At 41.2% G+C, this 24,579-nt stretch overlaps 1 protein-coding gene across 1 annotated transcript in view; it reads left to right on the forward strand.

Moving 5' to 3' along the window:
* DNAH5 (dynein axonemal heavy chain 5) overlaps nt 1-24,579 on the forward strand; it is a 316,306-nt gene that overhangs the window by 102,634 nt on the left and 189,093 nt on the right. The window contains exons 4-14 of the mRNA XM_038392521.2: nt 1,887-2,050; nt 7,992-8,213; nt 8,615-8,752; nt 10,961-11,137; nt 14,021-14,134; nt 15,099-15,206; nt 16,018-16,137; nt 18,367-18,582; nt 20,297-20,404; nt 21,498-21,583; nt 22,767-23,088. Coding sequence (XP_038248449.2) covers nt 1,887-2,050; nt 7,992-8,213; nt 8,615-8,752; nt 10,961-11,137; nt 14,021-14,134; nt 15,099-15,206; nt 16,018-16,137; nt 18,367-18,582; nt 20,297-20,404; nt 21,498-21,583; nt 22,767-23,088 — 1,775 coding nt within the window. The remainder of the gene's footprint in view (nt 1-1,886; nt 2,051-7,991; nt 8,214-8,614; nt 8,753-10,960; nt 11,138-14,020; nt 14,135-15,098; nt 15,207-16,017; nt 16,138-18,366; nt 18,583-20,296; nt 20,405-21,497; nt 21,584-22,766; nt 23,089-24,579) is intronic.

The following is a 24,579-nucleotide window of genomic DNA, read 5'->3' on the forward strand; positions in this document are numbered from 1 at the left end:
AATAGTGGTCAGTAGGTTTCCAGTATAGGGTGGTGTTTATGTGACCATCGCTTATTAGCACCGTAGTGTCCAGGAAGTGGATCTCTTGTGTGGACTGGTCCGGGCTGAGGTTATTGGCGGGATGGAAATTGTTGAAACCATGGTGGAATTCCTCAAGGGCTTCTTTTCCATGGATCCAGATGATGAAGATGTCATCAATGTAGCGCATGTAGAGTAGGGGCATTAGGGGATGAGAGCTGAGGAAGCGTTGTTTTAAGTCAGCCATAAAAATGTTGGCATACTGTGGGGCCATACGGGAACCTATAGCAGTGCCGCTGATTTGAAGGTATACATTGTCCCCAAATGTGAAATAGTTATGGGTGAGGACAAAGTCACAAAGTTCAGCCACCAGGTTAGCCATGACATTATCGGGGATACTGTTCCTGACGGCTTGTAATCCATCTTTGTGTGGAATGTTGGTGTAGAGGGCTTCTACATCCATAGTGGCTAGGATGGTGTTTTCACGAAGATCACCGATGGATTGTAGTTTCCTCAGGAAGTCAGCGGTGTCTTGAAGATAGCTGGGAGTTCTGGTAGTGTAGGGCCTGAGGAGGGAGTCTACATAGCCAGACAATCCTGCTGTCAGGGTGCCAATGCCTGAGATGATGGGGCATCCAGGATTTCCAGGTTTATGGATCTTGGGTAGCAGATAGAGTACCCCAGGTCGGGGTTCCAGGGGTGTGTCTGTGCGGATTTGTTCTTGTGCTTTTTCAGGGAGTTTCCTGAGCAAATGCTGTAGTTTCTATTAGGATATCTTTCAAACAATTCCTCACATTCATTGCTTGTAAAGGGTAACCATACGGGTCTTTACCCCAAAGAAAGGTAACTTAACTGCCCTTTATTCTGCTTAACTCTGACTCATTGCTGTGCCACCTTGGTGGTCTCACTGGCCATCTCTCATTGTTCTTAACTCTGACTTAATTACCTCTAAAAATTTTCTGCAAACTTCTTTTTAGCCTTTTGCTGGCACAATATTGTATCCCTTAATCTGAGGTAACCTTGCCAGTACAAGCAATATTACGTATTACTTAGTAACTATTCACGTGCATAAGAAATAAACAAATGAGAAAAGAAAAGGAGTACTTGTGGCACCTTAGAGACTAACAAATTAGACTCAATCTCTACTACTGCTACTACTGGATACATAGTTGGACATATAGATGTCCCTAATGTATACCATTGGCAGAACTGAGTTTCTCAGCACCTGGTAGCTTTGCTTTCCTCTTCCTAGTCATGGTATTGTCCCTTACACCTTGAAACATAACAGTATAACTTAATAAAGCTGGCCACAGTTCTTTCTCACTTTTCAAAGAAAAATATTTTTTAAAGATAACAAATATCCATATTTCACCTTTTTGCTCATTTCAAAACCAAAATATTTGTTTTGAACCAAACAATTTTGATCTGTTTTTCGTTGGGACTGTGGGAAAGCTATACATTTGGTTTCCTTTCACCCTCTGTTTTCCTCTTTACTTTATGGTGCTCTTCACCAGAGGAAAGCATCTGTGACCATCCCCATCTGTCCATCCCCTGAAAATCAAAACTAAGTTTTCAAAAACTATACCCAAATGAAAATTTTCATGTTGAATTTGAGGCATTTTTCCATGTTGACTTAAAACTTCATTTTTTGTTCCCATTTTTAGTGAAAGTTTACACAACATTTTTTTTTTTTGTAAAAACCAGGTGTAGACCCCAGTCTCCCCTTCACAAACTTTTGTTCACAGTTCAGTTTAGGAGCATCTCCTATACTAGGTATGGAAAAGTTGAGCTAGTGCTTTCCTTCCTCTAGAAGGAATATCTTACCACAGCTATTGCTAACTCTATTTTTTTTTTCATATAAACTATAGGACATTTTGGCCTACTGGGCACAAGACCCAGTCCTCACTCAGCAAGAAGCAAGAAACCTAAAGTGTTTGTGACAGAGGGAATAGATGTTGCTCTAACCGGTGTATGTGTATTCTTCATTAAATCTAGTCCTTCCAAAACCATCACTGCAGAGAATATCCATCGGGTAAGATAAAGGTTAATGCTGGATGTTAGTATAAGAGAGTTAAATTTAATTCAGTTTCTATGGTGCATCATAGCAGCTTGTAATTTGAGACCTCTTGGTACAATTAACTGAGCAGAGCTCCAAAAAGGGAATATTGTTGTGTTTTCCACTGAAGGAAGAGTGTAACTAAGGAAATGTGGCATAGTTTGTCTGTCACAAACAATTGTGCTGGTAGCACTCAGTGGCATCAACTTCAAGCGCATTGTTAGTCCACACAAGATTTGAAAAGTGGGGAGTAAAAAGGGAAAATTTGTGTCAGGCTCTAAGAAAACAAACAGCGGCATCTCCAGTGATGATTTATTGACCACACCAAAGACTGTGCCAAACAATGGCACTGTGATGCTGAAGCTTGAACTTTATGTAGGTGTCACTTTTTGTTTTTACAGCCAGCAGTTCCACACATTAGTCTTGCAGATTTGCAGTGAAAATTATCTCATGCTTGTCTGTATGATTGAATCAAGTTTTGCACAAAGAACACAATGAAAATCAAAATATATGTACTCAAATATAAAAGCTTACCTGATTAAATATTTAACTCTGGCATAATCTGAGGTGACCAAAATGGACCCAGTTCGTCTCGTGATCCTCCAACAATTAGGAATGCATGTTGTGATAGACCCAGGCCAGTTGGGTACAGCAGAGTAGTAGAAGGCAGATATACTGGCCACTGGATAAGCAGTTTTCTGTTCCCTGACTGAACAGAGCATGGGCTGCTCTATGGTAGGACTCCAATTAACCTGCAAAGAGTCAGGTGAGGCTGTTAAGCTAATGCGAATACCTGACTCTAATTAAGGCCCCTCTGATACTATAAAAGGGCTCACTCCGGTCAGGCCGAAGGAAGCCAGAGGAGAGGAAGTGCGGCTGAAGGGCTGGGTAATGAAGACACCCTCAAGCCACTGGAAAGGGAGCCTTAAGGTAAGGGTGAAGAAGGAGTTAAGAGAGAGAAGTGGGAGAGCTGTGGGGAAGTGGCCCAGGGAAATGTAGCAACTCGGGCAGTGAAAGGTAGGCTGCCAACAGCTGCTGCCATTAGGGTCCTTGGGCTGGAACCTGGAGTAGAGGGCAGGGTGCCCCCCAACCCAACACTACAGAAACACCTCCTGGGAGGAGAAGATAAGCTCCTCTCAGGACAGGAGGCTAAACTGCTCGGGAATAAGCCCGTGGGAGTTCTCTCACAAACCTCCTTGGTAGCTTATGATGAAAAGGGCTCAGTAGACTGTAACCCTGGTCCTAGAGAGAGAAGAGCTACATGGAGGGTCACAGTGAGACTAAGGCTCGCATAAACCACCTGGAAGCGTGGGACCCACCGGGACAAGGTCGGAGTTCTGCCACAATATCTAAACATGAAGACTCTTGGTAGCTTGGGTCTCTGATACCAGAGATTATGTTAGCATTCTAGAGTGTCAGAATCTAAATGGGGAACAGAGTTGGTGATGTTGTAGAAAACTATTAAAGTAACTAGTCACCTGGATCACCTGGATTGATCGGTCTTCAGCTGTTGTTAAGACTGCGCCAATCACAACACATCCACCATTCTTCTCGCACTCTTGCCTTTCTTCTCCATGTTCTCTGAAAACGTTTAACAATGTCATCTTCCCATCTTCTTGGAGGCCGATAGGGTGGTCTTTTCTGTTCTCGCGATACCACTCAGCAATGGTTGCAGTTCACCTATTGTCCGTGAGCCATGCTGTGTGGCCCGCCCATTACATCTTGTTATGTCTGTTTTCCACGACAATATCTTTCACACCGCTGCGTTCTCTGATCATTTCATTTGGGATGCGATCCAGAAGGGAAATTCCTAACATAGCTTGTTCCATTGCCCTTTCAGCTACCGACAGCCGCTGTTCTTCTCTCTTCGTCAGTGCCCACGTTTCACTGCCATACAGCATGGCTGGCAGCACTGTTGAGTTGAAGATAATTGTACGTGTGATCTTGTCAATTTTTCCTTTGAGGATGTCTTTGATGGAATTAAACGCTCACCATCCTGCCTGAATCCTTCGCAAGAGTTCTCCGTTCAGGTCTTGGCACATATTAACTTCTTGGCCCAAATATATGTACTGTTCCACTTCTTTGATTTCTTCTCCTGTTACCATTATTTGGGCTTTTTGTAAGACATCTGATTGCATGTATTTTGTTTTGCAACAGTTCATTTTCAGGCCGACCTGACTGCTTTTCTTGTTGAGTCTTTGTAGCATGCTCTGCAGTTGGTTGGTACTTTCGGCAATTAGTATGATGACATTTGTGAATCTGAGATGGGATAATCGTTCTCCATTTATGCTCACATCACTCCTCCAATTGATCTTGTTCATAACCATTTTGAGGCAGGCAGCGAATAGTTTCGGTGAAATCGTATCTCCTTGCTTTACGCCTTTCTTGATTGGGATGCGGAGGGGAGTTTTGAGGAGAGTAATGTTTGTTGTACATCCAGTATTCACTTCTTTCAACAAACTGATGTACTGTGTGTTAATGCCCTGTTCTGCGATCGTCTTTAGTTAAACTCGATGCTATTGAAGGCCTTTTCATAGTCGACGAAAGCAATGCACAGCTGGAGTTTGTATTCCCTCGCTCTTTCTAGGAGCTGGCTATGGGTAAATATATGGTCAATTGTGCTGAAATTTCTTAAAAACCCTGCCTTCTTTCTCGGCGGCTGTTCATCCAAACTCTGCGAGAGTTGATTTGTTATCACCTTTGTAAAGAGCTTGTAGATGTCAGAGAGCAGGCATGTAGGGCGGTAGTTCTTAAGATTTTCTCTATCGCCCTTCTTGTGCAGCAAGATGGTATTCGACTCCTTTCAGCTTGATGGTATTTTTCCTTCTTCAAGATAATGACTAAATCTTAAAGCGAGGGCCTTCCAAAGTTTTTTGCCTCCTGCAGAAATAATTTCTGACGTTATTCCATCTTTGCCTGGAGCTTTTCCCTTCTTCATCTGGTGTAGTGCACTTTGGACTTCGCTGACGATTATTGGGGGGACGCGTTCTTCTGACTCTTGGAGCGTTGGGAGAGGGACGTTGATTCTTGATTTGAACAATTCTGTATAGAAGTCCTTGCATACCTCCTCCATCCCTGCTCTGTCAATTATTGTCTCTCCGTCCTTGTTCTTCAATGCTATTATGCTCAAGCTATACTGTGTCAATTCCTGCTTGCATGTCCTGAGGCTCCTGAGTAACTAGTAAACTATTAAAAATGCTTTTCAACCAGAGATCCTATACTGAAGTATTTTAAAACATATAAATATTTGTACGTAGCATAAAGCACTGATCTGTCATTTGTGAGGATATAATGAATTGAGATCTGATATGTCATTACAAATTTTAACATTTTTGCTTTTAATGATTTATAATGTAGTGTTTTACTGTTAAGTTAAATATATTTCCTTGTTAATCCTTTCACCATAAATATTTTTAGTCCATCTTGAAAGATCCTGTATTAATGCCATCCCTTGAGTTGCATGTAGTGCTTAACCCTTTAAAGTTTTTTCTTTTTTATTTAATAGTGCATGCAAGAAAGTAGCCACAATCAAAAATAAAGCAAAAGAGCATGGTGTATGGTAAAGAATTTCTTAATGTATCCCTTTATGCTTAAGTAGTGGTAGACATGCAGTATGTTTTACTCTTAAGAGTGATCTGCAAAGCATAAATCATTGAGACAGAACTAGAAACTCACTGACAAAGATGCAGGGACGTCACTACAGAATTGGTAACTAGACTTTCATAAAATAGGCAAGGAGAGGCAAATTTTATCAAATATTTGGCTTTGGTATCTCAATCCTTGACTCTGTAATTCTATGGCCTTAAATGGTTGTACTCTGATACACAATAGACACAGCCCCGAAGATGTTGCTGTATTCCAGTTATAGATGAAGCAATCACTGAGTGTGTATTTGGTATATAAACTAGCAAAGGTATGGAATCTTTCAGAATGGAAGTATAACACCAAGAGAGGTGGTCAGGGCTTTGGCTTCCATCCTTAAGTAGGGGCATATGTCTGCCATTTCCCCATATAATTTCTAATCTAGGGGTCATAGTCAGATGTTTGCTAGTTTTGAATTCCTAGATAGTGGTGGTAACCTAGGGAGCTCTGCATAAGGCCTTGTCACAGTCAACCTTACCTTGCTCTTCTCCAGGCTAGTTCACTGTAAAAGCTTTACTTTGGGTTACCTTGTGAAAAACATTCATTAGCTTCATTTGGTAAAGAAAAGATGAATCTATATAAATTAATCAAAAACACCTAAGTTCCATTAACTTGAAATAGGATTTACGCTCCTAAGTCACTTAGGTGCTTTGGAAGATGGGTTTAGGTAGGGTTACCATATGTCTGTATTTTTCCAGACATGTCCAGCTTTTTAATTCTTAAATCGCTGTGCAGGAAGAATTTTTAAATATCTAAAACGTCTGCGATTTTGCCACATCGGTCGGGACACCCTTTGTCCTGATATCGGGGACCGCTCACCTCACCGCACTCACAGCCACCGGGGCTGGCGGTGCTTCCTGGGGCAGCTCGCGGCGCCCGCCCACCGGCAGGAGCCTGCAGTGTGGGCAGCCCCTAGGCACAGAGGCTCAGGGGGTCTCCGATTGCTGCACTGGCTCCCTCCTGCCCAATCAGAGCTGCGGGGGCGGGGCTTGCAGGTGCCGACAGCGTGCAGAGAGTCCTCTGCTCCCCCACAACCCAACCCAACCCTAGAAGGAGCCAGAGGGACCTGCTGGATGCTTCCTGGGAGCTGCCCGAGGTAAGCACCGCCGGGACTCCCCACCTTGCCCCCCCAGCAGGTCCCTCTGGCTCTTATGGTTGGGTCATGGGGGGGGACGGGGATGGAGGGCTCTCTGTGCATTGCTGGTGCATGCAAGCCCCACTCCGTAGCTCGGGCAGCTCCCATTGGTGCTTTTCCCGGCGCGAGCAAATACCTCCCCCGTGGAGTGTCCTCCTTTTTGATTGTTCAAATATGGTAACCCTAGTTCAGGTAGTTTAAAAGATTTAAATCTCACTCTTAATTGATGAGTGATGAGCATATGATGGGCTACCTGCATTTAGGAGTAATTAAAAGCATTGGTTATGATGTTAAAATCTGATAGATTTACGATCTCTCAAGATACTTTTTCTATGTTCCATCACTGAAGTTAACATAGCAACTGTTAATTTTGTTGTTGGTTCTGGGATTTCCCTGTATAAACAGCAGTGTATTTGTGGTTAGTCCCCTATGGACTGCTTGCTTTAATTTACCTGACCCTGCGTTAGGTGGTGATATGCTGCACACTTATTTTACTCAAGTGTTTAACTAAGTATAGAAATTGTGGTTAAAATGACCATGTACCATTGCCGAGGACACTGCAAATTTACCCCAATTAAAATACTACTTCAGTTGACATTTGACATTGATCTCAACTCAAGGGAACAAGTCTTCCTTTGAAATTTTCATGCCAGGAGTCTGAACATTTTCCTCCGAACTCCTTGTCAGGGGCAAATTCAGTGTATATATTCTTGACAAAACTATTGTATTCTGAGACCTCGAAACCTATTTTGATTTAATACGGAAATAAGTGAGTCCAGGTGTACCAATGGTGACCTCTCTGGCTCTGCCTCGGTCTTTGTGGAATACTGGATGAATGCCTCCAAAAAAAGTTTGGGGCCACCTCATCAGGATGTTTGGTTCACCTTTCTTTGAGGAGAGGAGTTGCCTGCCCCCACGTAAACAGACTGGAACAGGGAAATGTTCATTGCTAGCCAGTTCAACTGAGTCACAATCCCAAGAGGGCCAATCTGTTCAGGACTAGGATTCTTGCAGCCTTTGCTAAAAAACAGGAGTTGAAGTTCTTATTCTCCAAGCACGTATAATGTGACCAGCCTGTATAATCATATACATATATCAACTTTATTTTCAGTTTGATATGCATCATATCCCTTCTTTCAGGAAGTGAATTTCAATATGCTGGATACTGCTCAGGGCGGCTTACTAAAAAGTGTGCACCATTTGCTGTCAGAAATCTTCATTCCGGTCATCAAGACTATGAACCAAGGTTGGGGTGAGATTGGTGGTCCTCAGCAAGCAGCTAAAATTCGGCAGGACTTCCTTGGTTCCCTTGAGGGATTTGTTAGTGTCTTGTCAGGAGCTCAGCAGAGTCTGATGGAAAAGGTAAGATTGTCAGCATTTATGCTATAAAATGAACCTAACATTGCTGTTGTTGCAGAAAGTGGCCTGGTGCTTTTTGCATTTCTGGCCACCCCAGAATTCCTTTCAAGGGCTTTTTCTAAACTGCAGACCGAAAGGCAACATCATGTACTGCAGCGTAAGAACTTGCAGGGCTAGAATCTGGGACCATGGGGGTTCTGGGCTGCTGATGCCTGCACATCACCACAGGGAGTTTAGGCTGGGCTCTTGAGGGAGGGCCAATGTTGTAACTTCAAAGTAACTGTGGGCATGTAAAGCAGGCTTCTCTTCATGAGGACAAAGCAATAATTTTTCAAATGAAATGGTTACTCCCAAGGTATCTGTCCTCACTGTCTTTATTGAATTTTTAATTCTTCCTCTTTTAGGTGAATCTGAAAAAGTGTGACACATATGACTTGAAAACTCTAAAGGGACCTTCAGACTATCTGGCTGTTGCTAACAGCACTGAAGCTCTAGAAAGAATAGAGGCCTGCATGAAAGTATGGATCAAACAAATTGAACAGGTGATGTGCTGCACAGATCTGAAACATTGCCAACTGTTCTGACATGAATGTCAGTGAAACTTGGATTAGTCCTGTTTACACAAGTGGCATTAAGCCCAGAACTGGTAGAAAGAAGTAGTATTTATTAATGTGGCCACATATGCACTTAATTCTCTAATCAGTATGTTATTCAGAGCTCCAACCCATCTGAAACTGGTAAATAAATGCATACAGTATATGCTAGCCACGATGCTGAGAAGTAAGCTTCCTTGCTGTCACTAAGGGCTTGATCTTATTTGTAAAGCACAGTACTCGTTCAGCTTCTCCACTCCAAAACAGCCCTCTGATACGTATACATCTATTGTACCTGTTTTTTGCACAAACATAATGAGTGAATCCTTTATGAACTACATGTTGATTATTTCGTATTGTTATACTTTGGTAGTATCGCGTTTTTAAAAGCTATATTCTGCTGAGTATTAATTACTATATTCTGTGTCCTTAGATAAGGGCTTGTATCTACACAAAAGCTTAGTTTGCATCAAGCTGTGGTGTAAATCTTCCGTATTCCAGCCTTCTATGCACTGGTTTATGGTGGGGGGGGGATCCTGCTGCTGCACACTAAAATTTCCATAGTACACACTGGCCTACTCCTGTTTCAAAGCTGGATAGATTAAAAATGCCCTAGGGAACTTGGTAATGAATCTGCTGCCATACCAGACCTTAGAGCATGGCATAATAGTATGGGGAAGATTTACATCCCAGCTTGCTGCAAACTAAGTATTCGTGCAGACAAGCACCAAGTCAAACTACCAAATTGATTTAAAAAAAATTATTTCCAAACTGTGAATTTCTGTGTTGTTGATCAAAATATATTGTCTAGGGTTAAATTATATGAGTCCATTGAAAACAGGGCTCTGTAATGGACGTATATGCAGATTACAATTTTTTTTAGTATGAGAAATAAAACTTACGTTAAGTCTTACTGATTTCCTTAATTAGAAGTTAATTCTTGCATCTCAAACCTCCTTAATACTGAAATACAAAATCACAAAAAAACCAGCATTGACTTCTGGCGGCTTTAATTTAAAAAAAAAAATAAAAAAAGCCATGAAGGAAATGCAAGGATCTTGATGTAGGTGCACAGTAAAGACAGTTGGCAACTTTTCAGGGTATTTTCCTTTTGCCAAAAGATTGTAAAATCTCATCTTTGTACTGCACATGCACTGCTAAAAGGAAAATAGGCTCATTAAAGTTGTCAGTATTGTATACTTAGTACAGCAAGCAGGTTTTAACCTAAGGCACTCAAATGTCACTGTGGTGAGTGATGTAAAAATCTAGGTAGACTAGAGAGGTCTAAGGGTGCTGTTCTTGGGACTCAGTTATAGACTCTGGGGAGTTAATACTAAAAAGCGTTAACTTACATAAGTTAACAATTTAAAATTGTTAATAGCATCACTTAATTTTGGGAGTTTGATGTACTGCAGTTGCAATGAAGACTATAGAGGAGAAATCATTTCACAATGTAGTCATGGCATGTAAAGGAGCGGAAGTGTTATTAGCTTCCTTTCCTCACCTATCCTGTGCCAAATGGACTTGGTTATTAAACCCTTCTCTTTGATTTATCAGAATATTATCCTCTTTTTAGAAGCTTTGTCATAATCAGTGATGAAACAAAGTGGAAGTAATGATCTCAGTGTGTTAAGTTAAATGCTTGATCTAAGGTAGACTTAAGGTTACACTTTTGCTAGCTATCCAAGTCTTAAGATGTTAATTTGATTTTTTACGCTGGCTTTTTGAAGAAATACCCATTTTCTACTCAAATTTACAGTTTTAAGCAAAATCAAGTCAGTTTGGCTTTTTAAGAAAGGTGGTGGTGGGGAAGCCTCGCTCCTAACTTGTCACAGGAATTTAATTGAGAGGCAATGTGCTTGAGGTAATATCTTTTATTGGACCAACTACTGTTGTTGAAAGAGACAAGCGTTTGTGCTACATACAGAGCTCTTTGTCAGCTCTTTCACCAACAGAAGTTGGTCTGATAAAAGATATTACCTCACCCACCTTATCTCACTAATATCCTGGGACCACCATAAAAAATTGGGTGTATAACAGCATTGCAAACAGGAGGTGGATGTCAGTAATAATAGGAGACTTCATATCACTGCCATCCATTCAGATAAATAGCAGAACTTCCATATCAGTCACTGATATATTGCTGTGTGATTCAAGGTCCTTGCTGAAAATGATCAGCTGAGGAAAGAAGCTGATGACCTGGGGCCACGAGCAGAACTGGATCACTGGAAGAAACGATTGTCTAAATTCAACTACCTTTTGGACCAACTGAAGAGCCCAGATGTGAAAGCGGTGCTGGGAGTACTTGCTGCTGCTAAATCCAGACTTCTGAAGGTTTCTGTTAATTTAAGACAGAACTAAAGACTGAAAATAGGTTACATTCAGTCTTTAGTTTCCCAGGATATACAGTATATTTAATGGACAAAATTCTGATGTTATATACTCTTGTTATTGCCCCTTATATTTTTTTGAAGTTCAACACACTAAACTGGGACTGAGGAAAAGACTGGGATTTGATTTAATATTTATTATTAGGTGATAAAGCACTGGCCTACATCTACAGAGCATATCACAAATCAGTATTTAATAGTAAAAGCTTTTCAGTGAAAAGTTGGTTATGATATAAAACAGATTAGAATGAACAGCAGATAGTTGAAGAAAATAAAATTAATAGTTCCCATATTTGTGGCCAAGCAAAACAATTCCTTACGTTCCACTTGATGGCATTTCTGTTTATCTAAACAAGATGCACATAGCTAATGGCTTCAGAAATCAGGTAGAGGAATTGGCTTAATAGTCATGGACCCCCAAACATGAATTTCAAGCAGGAGAGCCTCCTCAAGTGTCACTGTCCCCAGATGCTCTTCCTTTCACCACCTATCCAAAACATTTTATCATGTGTCACTTTGCTTCCTCTCAGCCCAGTTCCTGATAGCCAGTGGCAGATTATCCAATGGGCTGATGGGCCCTGTGCCCAGTGGCCCTGGCCAATTGGGGGGCCCCGGAAAAATGGGTGCCCCATCCCCAGCAGAAATCCGCCGTGGGGTGATGGAAACCTGGAGCCCTGGTGGAAGCACCAGCCAGAGTTGGGAGGGGGAAGCCCCCTCGTCCTGATCCCAGTCCCTGACAGAAATGCCGGGTGGGCGGGTGGGAAAAAACACTGCACCCCGACCCTGGTCCCCTGCAGAAGTACAGGGTGGTGAGGGAAGCTCCAGCACCTGGACTCTGGCTGCCTCCCCGGCACTGGAGGACCTCTTGTTCCCTGCTGCAGCCTCAGGGCTGGGGGAACTCTCACTCTCCACTGTGGCCCTAGGGCTGTGGGGTGGGGACAGAGCTTCTCCGGTCTTGGGGCTGCAGTAGAGGGGGCAGAAAGGAGCAAAGGGGTTGCGGGGCCGCAGTGAGGGGGTGGAATGGGGTGAGACAGACAATGGAATGGGGCAGGGCCATAGGGAAAGGGGCAGGAAGGGGTGGGATGAGGGTGGGACTGCAGGCCAAAAGCCTGGGGAAGGCCCCCCCACTTTCTCTGCCCCAGGGCACAAGGAAACCTTAATCTGCCTCTGCTGATAACTCCACCACATTCACTCCCAGTGTCTATCCTTCCTACCCACATGCTGCTCTCCAACTTGCATTTGTGATCAGCAGTTTCTTTTACCATTCACTACTTCCGGGTGTTGGTAGCAGTTGATCTAAGTGCTGCTCCAGTAGCCACTTCAGGTGTTGATAGCATATGTGAAATTCATAATCTGCCACAGCCAGCTCCCTAGCATCTGGCATTTTCTGAATGAGGGAAAGGATAAAGTAGTTTTTCCTACCATATGCTGGTCATCGCTTCCCTCTCTTGTGCTTTGTTTTTTCCACAGTCCCATAACCTGTAAGCAGTAGCAGCTTCTGCAAGTTCTTGGAATTCAGGGCTCCCAAGCATTGCCGAGGGATCTGGGTGGATTTACCACTATGTCTGAGGGGAATATTAACTAAGTGTTCCCCAATTTAAAAAAAATCCTTTTGCCTTTAGAACTTCACCTGTCTTGGTGAGAGTGATGCAGGTTCATTATCTCATGGCATCACATGATACATACGTAGAACACAGTGTATAAAATGTGCCCTGGCAATGCCACTTGCTGTTTGAACATTATTGTGTCGACTGTCTGGGTGAAGTGTAACAGACTATGAAGTGAAGACAAGTTAGATGCTGAATTGGGAACTCCACCCAACTGATAAGGTACCTCTATGCTGCACACTCCATTTAGTGGTGTGTAGAGTATGTACACAAATAGCACCCCTGGCATGGATGTAAATATCATTATAGACCGTAAGGCATTGCTTAGGTGATATATACCCTATGTGACTCTCTGCATGTCCAAGCAGCACCTCCCCATCTACACTTCTATGTTTGGTTTCAGAGTAGCAGCCGTGTTAGTCTGTATTCACAAAAAGAAAAGGAGTACTTGTGGCACCTTAGAGACTAACAAATTTATTAGAGCATAAGCTTTCGTGAGCTACAGCTCACTTCATCGGATGCATTATCGTATGCATCGTAATGCATCCGATTAAGTGAGCTGTAGCTCACGAAAGCTTATGCTCTAATAAATTTGTTAGTCTCTAAGGTGCCACAAGTACTCCTTTTCTTTTTACTTCTATGTTTAGCAGTGTAATGTCCCACTGCAGGAGCCTTTCCCTGCAGCAGGAAAGAGATGGGAAGAGGCAGTGGGGAAAGGTTCTGCCAGCTTCCTGCTGCAGGAGTATTCCCCAACCGCCCAGAAAAGCTCTGGCAATGGAGGAAGGCTCCAAAACTAGGATGCTGCTGAAGTCTTTTTTTGCTCCCTCCACACTGCTAGAGCCTTTCCCTGACACATGTAGCTACACACTGCAGTGTGGGCGCAGCCTGCTTTCCATTGCAGCGTGTAGCTGCATGTACCCTACATGACGCTGAAAGTGGTGTGCTTTGTAGACGTAGCCATATCTATGCATAGTGGGAATCCTGTTCTTCTCTGGATCAATTAATTTAACTTTAATGGGTATTATATACATAGGCATCTAGTGGAAAATAGACTATAATACTAACTACATTCTATTGTGCTTAGTTACCTATCTGTTGCTGCAGGTTGTAATGAAATTATTGATGTGATACAGAGGGCAAGAGCCTCACCTGATACAATATTTTTGACATTTCAATTTTTCTTAAAATAATTATTTTTGGTTTTTACTTCTTACTTTTAGAGCTGGCGACAGCTGGACACTCGCATCACTGATGCAGCTAATGAAGCCAAAGACAATGTGAAGTATCTCTACACTCTGGAAAAATGCTGTGACCCCCTATACAACAGTGACCCTGTAAGTACAACTTTTGCCTCCCTGAATGAAAAGATATAGCAGTGGAACAGAAAGCAAATTTCCATTTCATAGGCTTCACTGACGGTTTCAAAGTCATGTAACAGTACATTGCATCCTCAGAATCCCTGCAGCTAGTTCCAAGCTCCCCAAACAGGTTTATCATATGCTGTCACTGAAAAACAAGTTACTTGGTAGTGAATGTTCCTTCTTTAGGGATACCAGGCCAGATCTGACAAATGCCTCAGTTTCTTTGACATCCAAGGAGATACAATGCTGACTTTTTTTTTTTTTTTTACTAATTTCAAAATAAATTTTGGGTGTTCAGAGCTGTGCCGAAGCTAGGCCGAGGAGGTTTATTTTTTCATTTGTTACTCATTATAACTTACTTAGTTAAAGACCATGGCCTGAATTTGTAAAGATATTGAGGCATTGCAGTGCTCAGCATTGCAACACCTATCTGATTTAGACACGTAGGGGACAAAAATTCCAACTACTGTTAGTGGGATTTAGGCTTCTAAGCCCCTGACTGTGCCAAGAAGAACTGTGTGTAAGCTTGAACGATTGTCTCTCTCACCAACAGAAGTTGGACCAATAAAAGATATTACCACACCCACCTTATCTCTCTAATATGGTCAGATCAATACGGCTACAGCAACATTGCAAAGTTAAATCAGTGGAAGATTGTGTAGACTAGGCCCTAGTTATTTGCCCCTTTTAGATTCCCTTTTGCATCTCTGTTGTCTGAGTCTGAATTGCAAGATTTTTCTCAAAATAATCGGACAAATTAATCACAGTGGTTGGGCTATCAGATAGATTAGCTAATGCAGTAAAGGGAATGTACAGTAGAAAAGAGACTGTCAAATTAGAAAAGTGACACTTTATACTCTCTCTGCATATTTGTAAATCAAACAAGGTACAAGGCAGTGGTGAATTTCACTGAGAGACTTATGGTGTTTCCTTTTAGGTGTCCATGGTAGATGCTATTCCCGGTCTCATAAATGCAATAAAAATGATTCACAGCATCTCACGTTACTATAATACCTCTGAGAAGATAACCTCACTGTTTGTGAAGGTGGGTGCACACAACATTCTCTCTTTGTATCAATATCACTTTCTGTACAAAACAACCAGCTTACTTTTAATTAAAAGATCCGATGGGGAGACTAACATAAAGGGATCCTGGAAATTTAGTGAGACCACATTTGTCTCAAAGTACAGAATTCTTCACTCTCCTTTGAATGTAGACTACATTAAAATGCTGATCAAAAGAATCCAGACTGAAGTCTTTTAAATGATGAAAATAACCATGACAAGTGTTTAAAAACTCACTGAGCCCTTGAGGGGAATCTTTGAAAGACAATCTAGGCTAAACTCACTCTGGCCATAAGCAGGTGTGATTGGGTTGATTTCCATGGAGTTATAGCTGTTTTTGCCAATTGTGAATTTTGCACTCTGTATACAAACAGTTTTGCTAACTTAGCTCATTTCTTAACTATCACTCCTCATTCCTGCATGAAAATAGGAGTTCAGTTTAAGAATGCCTCTTATTTATTCTCTCCCAGTTCAGTCATCTGGGACATACTAGTTTTACTCCACTCACAAGGCGCAAAATCACTTTGTCACCTCAACCTCGTTTGGCACATTTAAAGTTCTAGACTAGCCCATCTCTTGTGTAACGACTTGATCAGCAGCATTTTGGCTGGGGAATGGAATTGAGATCGACTATTGGAGATGAAACCATTTGTCTACACATGTGGCTGGAAGCTTTGGCACTTCCTGTGCAGTCGGCCAGTAGAAAGTAAATGGGGGACATAAAATGAAACGAAAACAAAGCATGTTAAATCTGACCTATTCATAAGACTAGAAATTAATTTTATTCTTAGGTAACAAATCAGATGATAACAGCATGTAAAGCTTACATAACTAACAAGACTGCCACCATTTGGGACCAGCCTCAGGAGATAGTTATGGAGAAACTGCAAGCAGCTATTAGACTTAAACAGGTAACCTTAAAGCTCAGTGTGTGATAAATGAAAGTGCAAAGAATGTGTGGCCTCAGGGCTGGATTCTCCCACCCCACTCCTTTATCTGACTGCTGGTGTAGAAGAACAGGTTGGGACATGTTCTCCCATGCAGTCTGGGGACTGACTGACTGCCTTCATTCTTGGTGCGTAAAGACTGCCTCGCTGCTTCTTAATCAAGTATGCAAAAGTGGCCAAGACATCTTGGGTCCTCTTCTCTACATCCCTTTCCTTGCACCTATTCTACCCCTGAACTTGCATCTAGTGACCTCATGCTGTGGTGGTATTTTCCTTTGTCATCATATTCTGAAAGTCCTGGGTACAGAGCCTGTTTTAAAGTCTTTCCCCAAATGCACTAACTACTTTAGAGTCATTCAATACTAAGTACTTTTTCTTCAGCGAGAATCCCATAATGACGTTTACATAGATTCTTACAGATGTTTCCAAATGCCTTAGTCCTGTTGGTATTTGTGGTGTGTTCTCTGCCTTTGTCTAACAGGGACTGACATTAAAGAATTCATTGCATACAGAAAAGTGAAAGACAGTTCTCTAGTAAAACGTTGGGGCAAACTATGATCTCACTTTCCCTGGGAAAAATCTGGTGTGTAACTCCATTTCCTTAATTGAAGTTCATTTAAGTATTCAACCTGGAATAATTATAATCAGAATCTGTCAGCAAATATTCAATGGATAAAATTTCCAATCCTAAAGTTGCACTACAAACTCCATACCTATTTACCTAAATATAAGCTTTCATTTGGGTGCTTGAATATGAGGTTAGCTCTAGGCACTCAAGCTGGTGCATGTTGGTCACTATATCTAGAAAGAATAATAAAAGCAGGAAGGAAACATTCCTCAACACCCAATTAGCTCCAGAAGAGATTATGGGTAAACTTTTGAAATGCTAATTGACTTTTGAAAATGGAATTTGGGCTTCTAAATCACTAAGGGACTTAAAATTTTCAACATAGATATTGTTAAAACTGCAATATTTGGGATTTTTCTTGCCCTCTGAGTTCCTCCAGAAATATGGTAGTCATGGCAAGGAGATGGGTGGATTGTTAGAGTGAATACATGGCAACCTAGTAACTTGGAGGAGCTGCTGAACTTAACCAGAACATACTCTGGAGATTTGCATACTATAGTCTAAGGTGGGGATTTTAAAAAAAAGCCTTTTGGAATTTGGCAACCAACTTCTTCGAGCCCCTTTACAAAAAAAAAATCAAACCTTAATATCTAAATTAAATATTTTTCATTTGCATATTGAGAAGCACTAGTTTGGAATTAAAGTCCGATTCACGAATGTAGGGATAGATTATGAATCCCTTATTGTCAGGGGCAAGCAAGCTGTCTGGGCCAGGATTTTCAAAAGAGACTAGTGATTCTGGGTGCTGAACTTAAAACACTGTAAAGGGGGTGGATTTTCAAGAAGTTCTCAGCATCCAACCTTAGAAAATGGTTTAAAGTATTACAAGTTCAACACCCAGAATCACTAAGCACTTGTGAAAATCGTGGCTCTTCAGTAGTTCTTCAGATTAGAGTAATTGTACGCAACTCAAATGGGGCTACCTGCGAGAGAAACTGTGTACCAGTAATATTAAATTGTTCACAGTCTGACCCTTGACAGAACAATTTTTTTAACTCGATTATAGTAAGGTTTGGTGCAGTCCACACAAGCCAGAATAAGTGTCTTTGTTGCAACAGAGCTGCACTCTAATTTATGCAGTGCTTTACTGTAGGAAATGATTTGGAAAAACTGAAGACACTGTTACTCAGCAGAACTACAGTATTTGATTTGTTGTCTGTCATATTTGCCTTTAGTGATAAACCTTGCTCTAACTACTGCCCAACTAAGGGAAAGTGAATTGGGTTCTTTTTCTACATGTTAATTAAATTCCCACTTTTGAGTTCACTTGTATAGTGTCATTGAAGGGTTGTTTTGATGTAGCTGAGGATGTGATAAGCAAACTGAATCAGCGAATACGAAAACATAATGAATATGGAATCCCATGATGCCATTTCTCAACCTAATTTGTCAGAGAAGAAGTGCACTAAAGACTCGGTGTAGTGTAGACAGGTGATTACTTGATCAAATTTACCCCCCTCCCCAGCTGATTAGAGCTGGTGACTGTCTAGATAATTCTATTCTAGATTATGAAAATGAAATGTTTATAATGTCTGTCATGTTTGTTCAATTTTGTTGTTTCCAAGGAGTATCAAAATTGTTTTCACAAGACAAAAGAAAAACTAGAACAAAATCCAGCTGAAAGACAGTTTGATTTTAGTGAGATGTATATCTTTGGAAAATTTGAAATGTTTCATCGACGTCTAGTTAAAATTATACATGTCTTCAGTACCATTACAACCTACTCAGTTCTGCAAGAATCAAAGATTGAAGGATTGGAAGTTATGGCAACAAAATATCAGGTACACACCAAGCAAATCTTGACCTCTCACATCATTAGGGAGAGTTGGAATTAAAGCAACAAATGCAGATGACAGACTATGGAGAAGTTTTAAAAATAGGCTGTACTAACCTTATTGGGTACTAGTCCGTTATCAAAGATTTGTATTGTTGAATCTACTTGAATGCATGAGACTTTTATAGTTAATATAATTGCTGTTAAATAAGCATTTTCCATCAAAGGTTTAGAGGGAGGGATAAATGTGCAAAGAAGAAAGGGAGTATAAGCAAGAAAGGTTGGGGTGAAATAGGCAAAATATGCAAAACATGGATAAATGCAAGAGGTTAGGGCAGAGATACATGGATTCCTTATTTCCTTTCCTCACTATTCCTTTCACAGTCAAGTGCACAATGTCATGATTCTATCAGTATAAAAATGAAATTCATAGTGTTTGAACATTGTGATGGGAGGTCACTTGTTTAGGTTGTCTGGTGCTGATGTTTCACTGCTACAGCGGTGCCTTAAGACGAGTTGCTGGTAAAGAATTGTCTTGATAATGGTCTTAGGGTAAAACTCCGTGGACCCACTCAAGATCCATTGCACCACTGAAGTCCTGTGTTAAGAGCTTTATGCAGGCCCTCTGTTCAGGGGGAGAAAATATATGCTTCATTCTGAAATAATACATATGTTAAGCTGTTGATGGTAAAAATTAAAGGCCAATTAAAAAAAAGGCCTGAAGGTCATTATGAGGCCATGCTGCTATTGATAGTAGCAGCCTTATTTAAATTACTGAACTATGTGGCAGTGTCATAGGTATCCACTGTCTTGTGGTTGGCTGAAACACTTGACAAGTAAAGGTTTCTGGAGTCCATTTACCAGTTGAATATAACTGTATGAACAAATATAATAGTCTGTCTTTTAGTTGCTATCTTAGATTTACTTTGTTCATGGAAGAAATCATTATAACAAGGGAAAAATCAGTAAGTTTAGATTAAAATGTCTTCACAATGGTGAATCCATCTATGCCACTGAAAAATATGGGTTGGACTTAAATGATAAGTGGAGCATGACAAACAGCTAGCATGCTGAACTGTGGCTGATCAGCAGGAGCAAACACAACTTTTAACAGTATTATCGGCTACTGGTGTTGGGGGGTCAACCAATCTGTGCTTCCATTTGTGCAAACTGCAGCAATGCTGGAACAGTGGGCAGGTAACAAATGCTAGGGCTGTTCATGCAGTGGAATGTGGTTTTGAATATTCCTCTTTTCATCACAGAATACATAGATTAAAGGAGAATACTATTAATGGTGTGTTTTTGTTAGAAATTTAATATGAACTTTTGTTCGCTTTGTCTGATATACTACTATTTTGCACCAGAGTGTATTGTGTGGAAGTGTTGCACACTTGTATGAGAAAAAATTATTTATAGGTAACAAATGTGTTGAAATGAGAAAATCACTAGGCTTTGCATTTTCTATTAGTTTCTATTAAAACCGTTACAATAGATGGGAGTGTTTTAAAGTGTCACTCCTGTGGTCTGTTTTATATTATTTTCCTTATCTGTCACTCAGATTGTTTTGTTTATGCATCTGAAAAATGAAGATTTTAATATCTGTAGTAGAAACCACAGAACACAACCTTGTAAACCCAACAGATGGAAGTAACTGAACATGACAGATTGCTTGATAAGGCAACTGTATTCTCATATGTTGTTTTCTTTCAAAAATTGTTTAGAGCATTGTTGCCATCATGAAGAAAAAGGAGTATAACTTCTTAGATCAACGAAAGACTGATTTTGACCAGGACTATGAAGAGTTTTGCAAACAGACCAGTGACCTTCATGTAGGTAGCATAATTAAGTGCTTTGTGATTGGGGGTGGGGGGCTAGGTTTAGTACTGCTAATTTATTGAATGCTAAAAGGGGAAAGTGTCCATTTGAGGCAATATCAACTTATTTATGTATAATCCACACACCTCCTGGGTGTGGTGTTCTGTCCCATCTAGTGGCACCAAGACCAATTAAAAAAGAGTTAAATGAGTCTGCTCTACAACCTTAGCTAACAGGCTTTTAGCTCATGTGGTAGAGGCTCATGCACTAAGCTCCAGAGGTCCCAGGTTCAATCTCAACGACCGGGGTCTGTGGGCATTACATATGTAAGCTCTGATTTAATGGCTGGAGCACTTAGAGTGCTTTTGCTCATGGATCAAAAATACAAATTTAGAATGAATGATAAATCTAATACCACTCCAATATCACACAGAGCCTTAGTGGATTATCACTTCCTATCCATCCTGAGATTGATACAGCCTTTGGGACTGTTTGTAGGGGCTACACATTGCATTTAACTGTCTACCGGTAAAACCAGACTGGTGCATAAAGGCCAAAACACACATAGTATTCCAGTGCAGGGAATAGTAGAGGATACTCACTTTTACAGAACTTAAGCACCTCTTCTCCCATTTCTCCCGAAAGAGAAGTTCCTACCCCTAATCCTCAAATTCAGGCTCTCAAGGGGCTGTATAATCCAGACAAACTGCACACACTTTAGGTTCCCTAACCACTGGAGCCATGTAAAGCTGATGGGAGAACAAAGTTGCTGTACTAAGCCAATATCCATCTGAGATCTTAATTTAGCTGCCTTGGAGAAGGAAAGCGTTCCCTCAGATTATAGTTGTTAATGTGGTTGAATAGCTGAGAAGACAAGAGCTTGTGTGGTTTCTGTAGCTACAGAGAGAACTGGAGAGGTAGATTGTTTTTCTGCTTTTTTTTTCTTTTTTACACAACATCTAAAGTAGGATAACTGCAGCTGTTATCAGGTAAGTAGTTTGTGTTCATGTACAGTATGTGATAAACACACAGACAGGTAGTACTTTGTATATTTAATATGTGTACTCCATAAAGCTCTCCTCAGCATAACCTTTTTTCCTTCTCCAGAATCAGTTAAAGACCTTTATGGATATCACCTTTGAAAGGATTCCAACCACTGAAAGAGCTCTTAGTATGCTGAAGAAATTCGAAAGGTAAAGGGATATTTATAAATATATCTAGTTTGTCCTAGAGTAGCATACCAGTTTTCTGCACATTAGGTCAAATATAACCTCTTTTGACACAGAAAAAATGAAGAAATTGGCTATAAAATGCTTTTGTTCTTGTTGGACATAAATTGATACTTGAGTAATCATTTTAAGTATGTCTCTTCATCAATTCTGATAAAAAGAAAGGATCTACTCAGATTTCTTTAAAAGAAAAGCTTAACACTTCTGACAATCTGCATAAGTAGAATTTATTTCTGGGCAATTGCATGGCCACCACATTTGTGAGATCATCGTATCTTACTGACCTTAGATGACAGTGTAAACTTTATGTAAGGATAATGGTTCTTGAATAATTTAAGCTTTTTAGGGTCAAACATATTTAACTTCTACATTGGTAATTTATGCCTTATTGTTGAAGCTCTTCCCCCTTTCCCCCCAGCACATTGATTATAGACACTGGAAAGAAAAAATCATTCAATGTTTGTTGTTGTTCTATATCCCTAATGCAGTATCCAAAGTCTATTTATTTTTGTCTGTCTTTAAGATTGAAATATAGCATGGGAACTGCTTGTTTATATTGACTATCTGCATGTGAGCTGAAGGTTCTCTTTTGGATATTGAAATCTATTTATCGTCATCGTATATCAAGATGCAGCATGCTCAATATCTCATTGCCATGGTTAGCTGTGGTATCAATAGCTGAAGATGGGCTAGCAGTACCGCTTTCAATTATTAAAATGGCAGAATGAAGGGGAAGCTCAGTCTGTACTGTCACAGTTCTTCTGCCCTATTCTGTATAACTGAGTTCCTGTATTTCATGCCATTGGTGGGTTCAGGGTTGTGTTACTACTTGTTGAAAAACATGTGATCTTACACTTGAAGTTAGCACTAGTGAGATTCCCTTTATATGGGTGATAGAGGGATATTTCTAGGCTTATTTAGAAACACTTTCTGTTAAACTGTCTAAGCCAGGCCTAGCTTCTGGTTGTAGGAATGTACTTTGGAAGGTGGTGTTGAATATCAGGCTGAGAATGCATTTGTCCTCCCACAGAGCATACAAAAGTGTGTAAAAATGATTGTACATTCAAACTCAAAACTAGAAGAGCCTCCTAATCACTGAAGTCTTGTGGTAACTTTTCCAGTGATAATCCTTGGTTTTTTTTATCAGATTAGAAATCCCCAATCTTGGCATTGATGAAAAATACCAGAAAATCCTTCAGAACTATGGTCATGACATTGAGATGGTCTCTAAGCTGTACACTAAGCAGAAAAATGACCCTCCTTTGGCTCGTAACCTGCCTCCAATAGCTGGTAAGATCTTGTGGGCACGCCAACTCTTCCACAAGATCCAGGAACCAATGGACCTCTTCCAACAGCATCCCACTGTTCTGCAGACAGAAGAAGCGAAGCGCATAGTCCGCAACTACAACAAAGTGGCAAAGGTCCTCTTGGAGTTTGAGGTTATTTATCACAGGGGATGGCTTCAGCAGGTAAAATGTTTCACTTGCTGCTGTGACTGGGAAAACTGAATTGTTTTTAGTGTTTTTGCTGCCGTATTAATGCCTAGGGACCCACCGGGTTAGATGCTGTCTAAACATGGGATAAGTGGATTGCCATAGTATAAGAAGCCCCTAATTGGCAGAGTACTGGTATAACTAGCTGCTGTACCTTCTCCTGCAGCACCCAGCATGGGGGTAAAAATTGGGTGGGAGAGGGAACGTTATTGTGCTTTAGCTATTTTCCACTGGCAGATGACCTCTTGGCGGTCATGGCCAACAGCTGAACTTTAGAGCACTTCCTATGCTGCTTTGAAGTGTCATGGGATGGGGCCGGTATAGAACTTAAACCATAATCAGGGCTCTGTAACTGAGTAAACAGTTCCTTTGCAGGAACTGGCTCTTTTGCAGGCCCTCACACTGTACTGTGTCCAACAGATTGTTTTCTGAAGAGAATCTGGCCAACTTTCCTGTTGAAGTGCCTAGCTCAAAATGAAATGTGTCCATAATTCAGGCAGAATACTATGCACTACAGGCAAATTCTATCCTTACTGTTCATAGCAGCATTAGGGGGTTGGCGGCATTACTGCTGGCAGATCATACTTGTTTGAAACCACAGAGGGTGGATGGACATGGACTAGACCACCATCTCGGTGCTTGAGAACAGGCTAAGCTCCTTCTTTGCTGCTGTAGGAGCACTGGCGATGAACAAAGCTTCCTACATGCTCCCTTCTCAGTACACCCACTTCACAAGGTATGATTCTTTTTTGAGAGATCTTCCTGTGGGTGCTCCACTCCGGGTGTTGGTGAGTCCCTGCGCCTTCACTCGGAGATTTTTACAGCAGTACTCGTACCAGTCACGCACGCGCAGAGCCTGCCTCCCCTGCTCTGAGTGTACCTTAAGAGTATGCAGGTGCGACCGGTCTCCTCAGTTCCTTCTCTACCATCCCCAGCCTGAGACGGAGCTCAGCAGACTTGTTAGCGAATTTCTTTTCTCCCTTGTTCAACTTGTTTTCCCTCTTAGTTTAGCTTACCAGTTTTAGCTTACCTTTTCCCTTCTCTTCAAAACAAACAAACAAACAAACAAAACACCTTTTTTTGTTCCTGTCAGCGCAGCCACCTCTGACATGCCTGGCTCTCCAGGTTTTAAGCGCTGTTCTAACTGTAATGATGCCATCCCTCTTTCAGATGGCCACTCTAAATGTATTAAATGTTTGGGGGAGTCTCACATCCCCCAAAAATGTGCCCACTGCAGCAAGTTGAAATCCAGGGCATGCAAAGATAGGGAGCTGCGGCTAAAACTGCTCCTGCTGCAAAAATCTCTCAGATCATCCTCAGACCCGGGCTCTGACTCTGCTGTACATCGCAGCCCCCCTGCTTCAAAGAGACAAAAGAAAACTTCAAAAAACCATCAGTCTCTGTCACCCACAAAGGGTATTCTCAGGGACAAGCCTTCTCCAGCTACTGCTTCCCTCCCTGCGCTCC

The sequence above is a fragment of the Dermochelys coriacea genome, chromosome 2 (genome assembly GCF_009764565.3).
Source record: "Dermochelys coriacea isolate rDerCor1 chromosome 2, rDerCor1.pri.v4, whole genome shotgun sequence".
Lineage (NCBI taxonomy): Eukaryota > Metazoa > Chordata > Testudines > Dermochelyidae > Dermochelys > Dermochelys coriacea.